At 41.2% G+C, this 13,845-nt stretch overlaps 1 protein-coding gene across 3 annotated transcripts in view; it reads right to left on the bottom strand.

Annotated features, from left to right (window-relative positions):
• LOC111149406 (atlastin GTPase 3) overlaps window positions 1-13,845 on the bottom strand; it is a 52,375-nt gene that overhangs the window by 12,473 nt on the left and 26,057 nt on the right. For all 3 annotated transcript variants that reach the window (XM_022506438.1, XM_022506435.1, XM_022506436.1), the window contains exons 6-8: window positions 10,252-10,308; window positions 8,566-8,658; window positions 7,516-7,654 (exon numbers count right to left, since the gene is read on the bottom strand). In XM_022506438.1, the coding sequence (XP_022362146.1) occupies window positions 7,516-7,654; window positions 8,566-8,658; window positions 10,252-10,308 (289 nt within the window). The remainder of the gene's footprint in view (window positions 1-7,515; window positions 7,655-8,565; window positions 8,659-10,251; window positions 10,309-13,845) is intronic.

Raw genomic sequence — 13,845 nt, 5'->3', positions numbered from 1 at the left:
GGTTCCTGGGATCACGATCGAGCCAAAGGCAGATGCTTAACCGACTGAGCCAACTAGACACCCTAAAAATTTTTAATTAAAAAAAAAAAAAAAAAAGAGATAAAACACTCAATGAAGGGGCGCCTGGGTGGCTCAGTGGGTTAAAGCCTCTGCCTTCGGCTCAGGTCATGATCCCAGGGTCCTGGGATCGAGCCCTGCATCGGGCTCTCTGCTCGGCGGGGAGCCTGCTTCCTCCTATCTCTCTGCCTGCCTCTCTGCCTACTTGTGATCTCTGTCTGTCAAATAATAAATAAATAATCTTAAAAAAAAAAAAAACTCAATGAAAATACAAGTTAGCCATATACTATTAAGTTTCAAAAATTAAAGAAACTTAGCAACAGACTACATGCTTCAAACACAAATAATGATTTTTTTAAAAATTCAAGGGCAGGGGCACCTGGGTGGCTCAGTGGGTTAGGGCCTCTGCCTTCAGCTCGGGTCGTGATCCCAGGGTCCTGGGATCGAGCCCCGCGTTGGGCTCTCTGCTCGGCGGGGAGCTTGCTCCCCTTCCTCTCTCTGCCTGCCTCTCTGCCTACTTGTGGTCTCTGTCAAATAAATAAATAAATAAAGTCTTTAAAAAAAAAAAAAATTCAAGGGCAAAATAAGCCAAATTGAGAATAGTGGTAATTTCTGCGGGGAGACAGGGAGGTGGGATAGGGAAGTAGCACACAGGAATAAGACAACAGCAGCACACTGGGAATGCTGACTGGCAAACCACAGCCCTGGAGCCAAATACAGCCTGCTCAGTGTAACTGTCAATACAGTTTTCCGAAAACACACCATGTCTTCATATATGCATTGTCTATGCATTGTTACAAAAGCAAAGACAAGTAACTGGCCCACAAAACTTAAAATATTTACTATCTAGTCCATTACAGAAAAAATTCGCCAATTTTGATGCTCATTATATGAGGTTTTGTATCTTACATATGTAAGTTCTATGTATCCTTTTACATATGTAGTACTTTTTTGCATTCTTTTAGATACCTAATAGTACATTTTAAAATTTAATGGTAGCTCTTTGTTTTGATTTGCTTTCATTTCTATTGCCGCTAGTCAGACCAAACTTTCTACCGTATTGGTTCATCAACTGATCTCCTCTTCCCCTACCAGGTGATACAGATTATATTAGAATATAGTCAGTCTTCACAAAATAAACAAATATGCTATCTTCTATCCTTATGTAGACTATAATCACTGAAATATTTTCTCCAATTTTTTGCCTTTTTTTAAAATATGCATATTAGGTATTCAAATCAATACCATTTTTCCTTGACAATTTCTTTTATTCTTCCTAAGTTTAAAGAGTCCTTCCCCAATTCCAGAGGTCTAATAAAATTAAATTTTCCATGCTTTAATTTTTACAATTTAATTTTGTAATCTACATAGACTTTACTTATGCCTCATAAATTAAAATCTGCATGACATTTCTCTCTAAATAGTAACATGTACTTCTCATCTCTACCAATTCCCATCCCATCTTAAATAACTGATCAATTATAAGAGCTCATGACATCAAGAAAATTTTTTGGTTTTTTTTAATCTGTCCCACCTAAGTAAATGGGTACCAACTTTCCATCAAAATACTCTTAATTCCACAGTCTCCTCAGGATGGCGCCAAAGTACGGCCTTTACCAATTTTAAAAAGGGATTAATCCCCATATTATACATCGATTAGTGGCTTAATACATGATAATGGGGACATTTCAATGGGGGTGGGGGGGTGAGTTGGACTCTTCAGTAAATATTTCTGGGACAAATAGGTAGCCACTCAGAAAGTAAGATGCATCTAAACTAGATCATAAATTATAACAAAAATAAAACTAAAAAATCTCAAGGAAAAAAGTGGGACAAATTCTTTATAACGTGGAGTGAAAAACTGTAAAATAGTGTACAGACTATGCTAGTCTGTGTACATTCATATTTGCTTGCACATACTGAAGAAACTCTGGAAGCCTGGAAAAGGAAGAGACTTTTCACTGAAAACTTTATAATTCTTTTAGGGATTTTAAACATGTCAATGTATTACCTATTCCAAAAAACAAAAACAAAAACAAAAACCACCCTTTTTTTAATGGTTTCAACTTTTATCATACTAAAAGACTAAGAATTTCAAAAACATTTCACTCAAGAAACTAGCACAATCTAGCACCAGACTGTTCCTATATTTGATTTTACCCAGATTTAATAGACCCTCAGCTATTAATGCTTCTACAAAGCCTGTACCAAAACACTGGTTTTAGACTCAGAACAGACAAGAACTACCCCCTGACAGACGATCTCAAAATCTCATGGTGTCAAAGAAGATCGTGCCCTACAAACTCTTCTGTTTAATTTCTAAGTAAACAACTCAGTGGCTACTGCATTAGGTCTCTCTGCTCTAGAAAACACAAAGATGACAGCTTTCTTTATGATGACGACAGAGTCATCTGTGTCTGTTGAAAGGGTCTCAAAACTGAGCTAATCTAGCTAACAGGAAGCAGCAGATGAGCAGCGATTAAACCAAAACTAGGACTGTGTTTGGTGAGTTGTTCCCCTCTGAACAAATGGTCATTCTTTGGGAGGAAAAAAAAAAAAAAATACAGCAAAATAAAGTCACTAAAATAATCCCTCAAGTACTTAAGAGAACATTTGCAGAATATGTAACTCTTACTAAATGTAAATGTTCTATAGCAAGGACATTAAGGTCCTTCTGTGGATTAGCCCTAACTGCTCTCAAGCAAATGATGTCTTTTCGAGGCTATACGGAATGGGGCTTGCAGGATCTCAACCGAGTCATCATACAAGTATATACTTGAAAAAAGACAACACGTAGGCATTTTAACTCTGAAAACTACATCGGCTCCAGTGACAGGTCCCCCACAGTAAAGTTTATGTGGTTCTTAATCAAGCACTTGCCAAATACTCCAAGCCACTGTGCCCAATTTATGCTTCACTCAAAACCCTTCAAACCTTGTTAAAAAGGTTCCCTAAAATTACAAAATATCCATCTGCAAAGCCCCTAAAAAGTACACAAACCTTTGCAGAGCTAATAAGAATTCTTTATAAACAATCCTAATGACTACAGTTCCTGAAACAGACACACAAGGCAGACTATAAATACATATATTTTTTAAAAAAGATTTTATTTATTTGACTGAGAGAGAGAGTGCGTGAGGACACAAGCAGGGGGACCAGCAAGCAGAGGGAGAGGGAGAAGGAGGAGAAGCAGGCTCCCCTCTAAGCAACAGCCCGACACGGGGCTTGATCCCAGGACCCCAGAATCATGACCTGAGGTGAAGGCAGACACTTAACCAACTGAGCCACGCAGGTGCCCCTAAATATTTTTAAAGTAAAGCAAAAAAGGAAATTTTTATTTTTCAAATCTTTTCTTTTAAAAACATAATTATAAATGTACATTTTTAAATGAATACGATCATACAACATATGCTATTATGCAATCTTTTCACATGTAATAATATGTCATAGGGGCACCTAGGTGGCTCAGTGGGTTAAGCCTCTGCCTTCGGCTCAGGTCATGATCCCGAGGTCCTGGGATCGAGCCCTGCATCGGGCTCTCTGCTCAGCAGGGAGCCTGCTTCCTCCTCTCTCTCTGCCTGCCTCTCTGCCTACTTGTGATCTCTGTCTGTCAAATAAATAAATAAAATCTTTAAAAAAAATAATATGTCATAGACATCTGTGTAAACACAGATAGACAGAGTCATCTATACCTTAATCTTTTAAAGGACTTTGAATAGGGGCACCTGGGTTAAGCATCGGACTCTTGATTTTGGCTCAGGTCATAATCTCAGGGTCATGAGATGGAACCCCACGTCAGGCTCTACATTGAGTGTGGATCCTGCTTAAGATTCTCTATCCCCCCTTCCTCCTTGCTCTCTTAAAAAAAAAAAAAAGACTTTAAATAACTTTTAAAATAAACTTTAAAAAGTGCAAATGTATCATAACTTAACCAGTTCCTCAAGAACACCCATTTGTTTCTAATGATTCCCTATTATAATAATGCTACAGTGATATATGCCCTTGTCCATGTATTTCTAATTTACTTATTTGGATAGTTCCTTAATTAGATACTTTCCTAAAAGTGTAATACCGGATCAAAGGATATAAACATTTTAAGTTTTGAGACTGACCCATAAAGACTATGAATTTGTACAAATACATTTGCACTTTCTCAATTACTGCGATGTTAGCTGTATTTTCATGAGCATATACTAACCATCTGTACTTCTTCCTCTGGACTTGCCTTTTCATTAAAGAGTAAGATTTTAACGTATCCATAAATGTGTTTTAAAGTTCAATGATGAATGACGGAAACAAACAGTACATAATTACGACACTAACAACTACTTGTACAGAATTTGCTCTCTATTTTATAAATATAATAGGAAAATCAGTACACTGAATATTTAGTGGTAAGCTGTACATATTTAAATACATACAGGGTTGAACAGTATCCCCCAAAATGCATGTCATCCTGGAATCTCAGGACATGACCCTGCAAATTTACAGATGTAACTAGTCGAGATCATACTGGATTGGGGACAGCCTAAATCCAAACAGTGGTGTCCTTATAAGAGGAGAGAACACACAGAGACACAGAAAGGCGGTGGCCATATGACAGAGACCAGAGTGACACACACAGCTCCAAGCCAAAGGACGCCAAGGCCCACCAGCAAACCCCAAAAGCTAGGTGAGAAGCTGGGAGCAGATTCTCCCTCAGAGCCCCCAGAAGGAATCACTATGGATGCCCCGATTTCCGAATTCCGGTCTCCTAAACCTGTTAGGCAGAAAATTTGTTCTCAGCCGCCCAGTTTGTGGTACTTTGTTGGCAGTCCTAGGAAACAGATACAAATGCACACCCAACAGTGATACAAAACTTCAAAAGTCGGGGTTTGAAAATGTTAAAAAGCTCTTCCTATCTCCTGGGATAACATGAAAGTGAATTTTTTTTTTTTAAGATTTTATTTATTGACAGAGATCACAAGCAGGCAGAGAAGCAGGCCGAGAGGGGGAGGAAGCAGGCTCCCCGCTGAGCAGAGAGCCCGATGCAGGGCTCAATCCCAGGACCCTGAGATCGTGACCTGAGCCGAAGGCAGAGGCTTTAACCCACTGAGCCACCCAAGTGCCCCTAAAAGTGAACTTTAAATTTTTTTTTTAAGATTTTTATTTATTTATATGACAGACAGAGATCACAAGTAGGCAAAGGGGCAGGCAGAGAGAGAACGGGAAGCAGGCACCCCACTGAGCAGAGAGCCCGATGCAGGGCTCGATCCCAGGACCCTGAGATCGTGACCTGAGCTGAAGGCAGAGGCTTTAACCCACTGAGCCACCCAGTGCCCCTAAAAGTGAATTTTAAAACAATGTTTTGAAACATTAAAATGTTTGAAAACATGGAGAAATGCCTTTGTGTATATTTCTACCCGATGACCTGAGAGCACGCTGAGGCTCAACTACATGAGGGAGTCACTGAAGCCGCCCCTCCCCAGCAGCCTCATTTAGGAACGCCCCAGACACCTCCCCTCCCAGTGATGAACAAACCCGACGTTAGGTTTGGTAAAGGTATGTCTAATGGTCTAATAAGAGTGTTAAAAGCCTAAGGGAACACATCACCTACATGCTCAACTTTCTCTCGACTCCACTCAAGAAAAGTCACTTGCAACTGCTTTTCAGGTAAAAGGTTCTAGCCCCAGTATTGCCTGAGCAGACTTCTCTCTAAAGCTAGACCCCAAATTCAGATTTCTGAATTGCCATCTAACAGGCTCTAGAAGTCTCCTGCTCAGGAAAGCCGCCAACCCCATAAAAACACCACACAGTGACAAACAGAGGGCAAAACTAAGTCTCTCAAACTCCGTTTCTTCTGCACTATGAAGACCAGCTGGAATGTAAATCTTAAACCGAACAAGCACATTAATGTTCTTGGATCAAATCAGTTAAATAAGTCGAAAATGATGTAGTTTATGTTTATTATGAGACTATGAAAAACTCCCACTTCAAAAGCCAAGTTCTCCTGGAAACTAAACATTATATACCTTTAAATTATTTCCCCAAAGTAACAGAAGAATTTCTATTTTAGCCCAATATGACTTTGGGGCAAAAAGAATCTAGATGTGGGATGCCTGGGTGGCTCAGTGGGTTAAAGCCTCTGCCTTCGGCTCGGGTCGTGATCCCAGGGTCCTGGGATCGAGCCCCGCATGGGGCTCTCTGCTCAGTGGGGAGCCTGCTTCCCCCTCTCTCTGCCTGCCTCTCTGCCTACTTGTGATCTCTGTCAAATAAATAAATAAAATCTTAAAAAAAAAAAATTAGATGTGCATCTCTACCCCGCCCCTCCGTCCCCACTTACTATTGGAGTGCTCTGAGCAAGTTCCTTAACTTTCCTAAGCCAGTTTCTCCATCTGTGAGATTAAAGGAGACCGTATCAGCTGATGGAATCACTGGGAGCATGAAGCAGGACAGTAAACTAGCCCAGCACTGCTGCTGTGGTCTCAATGTTTGTGTCCCCACCAAATTTGTATGTGGAGATCCTAACCCCTACAGGGGATGGTACTAACAGGTGGGGCAGGTATGAGCAGTGATTAGGCCATAGGGCAGAACCCTTGTGAACGGCACTAGCATGTTTATAAGAGACTCCACAGAGCTCCGTAGCCCTTCCATGCATGAGGGTAAAACCAGAAGTCTGAGAACAGGAAGACAGCCCTCTCCTGACCGTGCTGGCACCCTGACCCTGGACTTTCAGCCTCCAGAGCCATGAGAAATAAATGTCTGTTGTTGGTAAGCCACCCAGTGTAAGGCATTTTGTTAGAGCGCCCAAAGAGAAGCGGCGGGAGATACAGCGGAGCCTTGAGAAATGGCAGCTACTTCTACTGCTACTTTCCTGGTGCTGGAGAAGCTCAGGTAAGTTCGTAAACAAAGGGGCTAGTTTAACACACGTAAACTGAAGGCTGGGCATTACATGACTCAAGGCCTTAATGAATAAGGAACAAAAATAAGAGAATGGAATCCAAGAGTCCCGACTCTAATTTCTCTAAGCTGCTACCTAGTCACCACTTCCTGACATGCACATATGACCCAGCACCAGGCTCTGCACAAATCACAAAGATGAAAACACGCAGCCATGCCACGCATCACATTACCTTCCTTTTGGACACTTAATTGTACTTGATAAGTATCAGGTGACCAATGTTTAGTGTTCCTTTCTTTAGTGCTTTTATCTCTCGTAAGCCAGTAATTACAACAGGCCTCTTACACAGATCATTAATGAATCTGACCACCACCATGTCAGATGGAAAAGTTAAGGTGAACTCTAATGGTCACACCAAGGCAGAAGCAGAAACTGAAGCGGACTCTTGGTACCATTCTCTCTAAGTTAACATGCTGTCCCTCTGCAGCACTCGCTGGATCCATGCCTGACAATCTCTGGTCACTACTTAATTCCAAAAATTGAATCACAGGTCTAAAGTAACATAATTTGTAACACACCTTTCAATTTCCCATCAAAGTCAGGGCTTGTGGCCACCTGGAGTCCAGGGTGTGGTAGGAGAAAACAGGTGACGTTGGAGAAGCACGAGTGAATGTGATTTCGGACGTTCTGAATTTCCTCGTGTTGATGTTCTTTTACCTGCCAATGAAGACCAACAACTTACAAAAGACCATTTGTTTTTCTTCACTAAGAACCACTAGTATAGGACAAAGGAAAGATTTCCCAACTGAGATGGATCATAGCAGCCTATGTTTTGTCCAGTAAGAAAACTCAGAACCCTAGAAGCAATAAATGCATACATTTGATTAACCACAGTTTGGCTCCCACAGCAACCAAAGAACAGGGGCTTAAGAGTTTCTTAATAAACAGTATTGCACAACACTTCCGAAGAACGAGAGATGGTTTGTGGGCATGAAGGAGGATCTAACTAGTTAGTAGGAATTGACAAAGGACTCCTGTATTTTGATTTTGGAGAGCAAGCTAAGCCTGTTTATATCTAGCCCAAAACAGAATTTTGAAGAATAACAGAACAAAAGTTCTGAATATGACATTCTTTTTTTTTTTTTTTTTTTTTTAAGATTTTATTTATTTATTTGACAGAGATCACAAGTAGGCAGAGAGGCAGGAGGAAGCAGGCCCCCAGCTTCCCTGATGTGGGGCTCGATCCCAGGACCCTGAGATCATGACCTGAGCCGAAGGCAGAGGCTTTAACCCACTGAGCCACCCAGGCGCCCCTGAATATGACATTCTAAAGGCACATATAGAACCTGGTGCAAAATGTGAAACAGAAACCACGATCAAAGCTTGGGCCAGAATCCAGCGTCCTTCAAAATTCCTTCAAAGCCAGAGTCCTTGCCTGTAATCCCTATGTGCTCCATACCCAGGTTCTTCACTCCTACATGAATACCATTATGCACCAATATTCGTAAATATTTAACACACTTAACAGAATTTTCCATATTCTGCTTTAAATACTACAGCTAGAGGCAAATGAGAAAGTTACCACTACTTTCTTTATAGGTAATTCCTCAGATTATATTTCTACTTACCTGTAGACGTTTATCCAAAAAGGACATCCCTCCCTCTAGTCCGTAGCTGTATTCGTAAGGGAAACTCCAGTCTCGAACCAAAAACATCAGCGTCTATTTAGGAAAAAGAACAGAACATATTATTAGGTTGTATACATTCATTTTCAATATGACTAAAATACTTCTTTGCATAGAGCCAGCTTTTTCAAAGGGGGCAAGAAATTATGAAGGATTTATTTCTTCTGTAAAGTCTTAGAAACCTTATAAACACTAGAAGGACACGTGTAAGTCAAGTGTGAGGTGAATATATCCTATTGGCTGTTTTTGTTCCCATGGGTTGACAAAAGCAGAAGGAAGAGATTGAGAAGATATTAAATTCAGGACTCTGCTCTACAGGCAAGCATGAGGAATGTAGTAAAGGACAAGAAAACAACACAGTACCAGCTAATCATGAAATCAGATCTACTTTTAACATTAGAAAGAAAACTAAATAATAAATAATAGTACTTAAAGCTACCCTAATCTCATTGAGGTTACTATGCATTCTCATCCTTGTGAAGCAACTGGCTAAAGCAGGGGCCAGAAAACCTTTTCATAAAGGACCTAAGAGTAAATATCTTAAACTGCTGTAACAAACAGCAGCTATGGAGGACCCCTGGGTGGCCCAGTCGGTTAAGCGTCTGCCTTCAGCTCAAGTCACGATCTCAGGGTCCTGGGATCGAATCCCACATCAGGCTCCCTGTTCAGTTGCGAAATCCACTTCTCCCTCCGCCCCTGCTTGCACACGCTGTCTCTCAAATTAAGTAAATAAAATCTTTAAAAAAAAAAGAAAGAAAGAAAGAAAGAAAAGAATAGCAGCAGCTATAGACAAATGAGTGTAACTATGTTCCAATAAAATTTTATCTTCAACTTAAAAGTCAGTGTCTACAGCTAATTTATACATGTCATGAAATAGCACTTTCTTTTTTAAGATATTATTTATTTGAGGGACGCCTGGGTGGCTCAGTTGGTTGGACGACTGCCTTCAGCTCAGGTCATGATCCCGGAGTTCCGGGATCGAGTCCCACATCGGGCTCCCAGCTGCATGGGGAGTCTGCTTCTCCCTCTGACCTTCTCGCTCATGCTCTCTCTCACTGTCTCTCTCTCAAATAAATAAATAAAATCTTTAAAAAAAAAAAAGATATTATTTATTTGAGGGAGCAAGCAAACTAGAGAGAGAAAGCTTGAGCAGCAGGGAGGCAGAGGGAGAAGGAGAAGCAGGTTCCCTGCTGAGCAGGAAGCCAGATGCGGGAGACTTGATCCCAGAACCCTGGGAGGATCATGACCAGAGCCAAAGGACACCCAAGTGGCCCAATAGTATTACTTTTTTAATTTCAACCATTTAAAAATATAAAAACTATTCTTAACTCATAGGTCACATAAAAACAGACAGCTAGCCTGATGTGGCCTGTGAGCTACAGTTTGCTGATCTCTGAACTAAAACAAAGACATGAGGGGCACCTGGGTGGTTCAGTCAGTTAAGCATTCAACTCTTGGTTTTGGCTCAGGTCATGAGCTCAAGCCCAATGTGGGGCTCAGAGTCTGCTTGAGATTCTCTCTCGCCCTCTACCCTCCCCCAACTCGCAGGCACACCCTCTAAAATAAATAAATCTTAAGAAAAATAAAATAAAACAAAGACATGAATTACATTTACAGTTAGCATTCTACCTGGAAGGGTTTTTGGAAAATTTCATCCATAGCCAGACGACCGTATTCTGTGAAGAGCTTTAAAAAAGAAGAGTTAATGGTTGGTTTGTTAGGTAAATTATTTAAAGTATTTCTATGGCTATTATTTAGCGATGATTCCATTTAACAGACTCAATACTACTATGAGACCAAAGTTCTAGAGTTTCAAAAGGCTGGAGAGCCATGAACCTTAAGATAATCTGTTATTCTTCTGTCTCACATTCCATGTCCCAATTCATTAACAAACCCAGAATCCAACCACTCACAGCTCCCAAGTGGCTTGGAATATTACAACAGCTTCCTAACCGGTCTCCCTGCCTCAGTCCTTGCTCCATCCCCAGACTATCCGCAGGACAGCAGCCACAATGGCTCTGTTATACGGTCAGTTAAATCATATCGTGCCTCTGCTTAAAACCCTCCAACCTCACAGTAGAAAAGCCAGTCCCTTCCAGTGAGATCTGGCTTCCCTGGCCCTCCTCACTCTTCCTCAGATACGCTGTGCACACTGCTGCCTTAGAGCCTTTGTTCCAACTCCTCCTTCTGCTGTAAAGTTCTCCCCAGATAACTGCACAATCCACTTCTTCGCCTTTTGCCGTCTTCACTCAAATGGCTCCTTCTTACAGAAGCCTTCCCGACCATCCGTCTCAGAGATTACAAGTTTCCCCACAATTCTTCTTACTCCACATCTCTTTTAAATATCTTTTCTTAACCCATCTCACTATCTAACATACTATATCTTTACTTATTTTGATTAGTTTCTGTCCTCACTACTAGAATTTGTGCTCCAGGAAGGCAAGATGTTGGTCTGCTCCCTGCACTACTGCATCTCTGGCAGCAGGAAGAGCACTGGGCCCAGAGCATGGACGCCAGGCAAAGGACCAAATGACCACATTCCCTAAGGTCAGGGCTTACAAAGACATTCATCTCTATGTCCTCATGAAGCCTCTCACTAAAAATATAGCAAAATGAAGTTCAAAAGTTATAAACTCACAGGACAAAGGGGATGAGAAACGATATGGCAACAAAGAAGAGTTGTCATAAACACTCTGGAAGGAAAACGGACGAATGAAAACTATCTCAGGTTTTGGCTTTCTCTGCCTTATCTGTGACAGACAGGCCAACAAGAAACAAGCAGATTCTCTCAGCAGAATCCCCGACAGGCTCAGAAATTAGAAGCACCAGCCACCATGAAGGAGGGAGTGAGGGAGCAGGGCTAACAACTAAAGAAACATTAAAAGTCTTCGGAGAGAGGACCTATACTCCCAGATCCTGCTCCTTCCCTGTGCTCCAAATCCTCTTCCTGCCCCCACAGAAGATGGGAAGTGTGCTGTCTGGAGGGGATAAACCAGAAAGAACTTACACTTTGATACCTCAGCCAAAAGGAGTAAGGTAAGTACCCTACTTTACTGGAAATGGGCACTTAGGTCAAGGTCTATATACCAAACAGTGAGACTCAGCCTCCCAACCTGTCGGAGCCACACCAAGCTTCTACCCACCCAGGCAGGAGTTTCACGAATTCTCTGGGGGAAATGACAGCCCCGGAACATGTTGCAAACAGACATTCAGGGGTTGCAACAAAATACAGTCACCTCACTGTGATCCGAAGCAGTCACAAGGTCGACCCTCTTGCCAAAGGTCCCAGTCAGATTTTTAACAGTTCACTCTTAAATACACATGGCCAAGGACACCAGACCTTTGAGAAAAGCTACTAGCAAGAAAGACGAAAACCTGTGTCCTTCAATTCCAGAATATCATATTATTCCTTTTATAATTTCTTTCCCTCCATTTTCTGTTATGTTTTACTAAAACATCTCTCATTATTAACAGACACAACCTCTCCCGAACTGGTGCTCCAATTTCCCTTGTCTGCTGTGCCCTCCCATTCTCCCTCTCCTCCACCTCGCCCTCTCCTCTCTTCCCTTTTTCCCTCTTCTCTCCTCCCCCACCCTGCCCTTCTCTCTCTGCTTCGCTCCCTCTGGTGTGACTTCTGCTCTGTCCTTTCATTCAGCCCGCCAGGGAGATTTTCTCCAATTTAGCTTCCATCTCCTTCTCTACTGAAGTTTCCAAATTTACTGACACAGTGTTCATTTCCAAGTTTTTGTTTGTTTTCTGAATGTTGCTTTTTAATAGCATCCTGTTTTTTCTTGGTGCAACAGCTGCAACATTTTATCTTGCTGAACATATGCATTTACAAAGAATGAAGAAAAAGCCCACACCAAGGTACATTACCATGAAAATTCATGTCAAGAATAAGATCTTAAAAGCTTCAGATAGAAAAAGGTCACATACAAAGGATCAGATGGTGTGGGACTTGAGCAGCAACACTGGAAGCTGGAAGGCAATGAAGCAATGCCCTCAATTCTAAAAGAAAATTAATTCTATCCTGTAATTCTACAATAAAATTAAAATATTCTCAGACTTACAAGAACTCAAAAAAGTTATCTCCTATGTATCCATTCTATCCTTTCTCAGAAAGCTAGTGAAGAATGTTTAGAATTAAGAATAAACCTCCCCCCAAAGTGGGGGGGGGGATAAACAAATAAAAGATTAAATAGGGTGCAACTGCAAAAGGAACTGAAAAGAATTCCCAGGCCCTGATTTCAAGCTGTATTACAAAGGTATAGTAATCAAAACAGTATGATATTGGAACAAGAACAGACACACAAATCAATGGAACAGATTAACTTTCTATTCTCCAAAAAATAAACCCCTGCATATATGATCCATTGACTTTATGAAAAGGAAGCCAAGAACATACAACTAGTCAAGGACAGTCTCATCAACAAATAGTGCTGGGAAAACTGGACAGCTACACGCAAAAGAATGAAACTGGACCATCTTCTTACACCACACACAAAAAGTAACTCAAAATGGATCAAAGACTTGGACATAAAACCTGAAACCATAACACTCTTAGAAGAAAACATAGGTGGTGGGGCGCCTGGGTGGCTCAATGGGTTAAAGCCTCTGCCTTCAACTCAGGTCATGATCCCAGGGTCCTGGGGTTGAGCCCCTCATCGAGCTCTCTGCTCAGGGAGCCTGCTTCCTCCTCTCTCTCTGCCTGCCTCTCTGCCTACTTGTGATCTCTGTCTGTTGAATAAATAAATACAACCTTAAAAAAAAAAAGAGGAAGAAGAAGAAAACACAGGTGGTAAGCTTTCTGATGTTAAGTCTCAACGATTTTTTGGATTTGGCAACAAAAGCAAAGGAAGCAAAAGCCACAATACACAAGTGGAACACATGAAACTAAAAGCTGCACAGCAAAGAAAACCACCAAGAAAATGAAAAAGCAACCTACCAAGTGAGAGAAAATATTTGAAAATCATTTTTCAGATAAGGTTAACAGCCACAGTATATAAAGAATTCATACACCTCAACAGGAGAAAACAAAAAACAAAAACCCCACAATCCAATTTAAAAATGGGCAGAGGGTCTAAACAGACATTTTGCAAGGACCCATCTGGCCCTTCATGGCCAATGGGTACATGAAAAAATGCTCACCATCAATAAACTAAGAAATGAAAATAAAAACCATAATGAGAAACCTCCTCACACCTGTTAGAATGAATATTTACC

Source organism: Enhydra lutris, unplaced genomic scaffold (assembly GCF_002288905.1).
Source record: "Enhydra lutris kenyoni isolate GAN:26980312 unplaced genomic scaffold, ASM228890v2 scaffoldscaffold22, whole genome shotgun sequence".
NCBI lineage: Eukaryota > Metazoa > Chordata > Mammalia > Carnivora > Mustelidae > Enhydra > Enhydra lutris.
The sequence above is the reverse complement of the archived record's forward strand: the minus strand, read 5'-3'. Positions and strand labels throughout refer to the sequence as shown.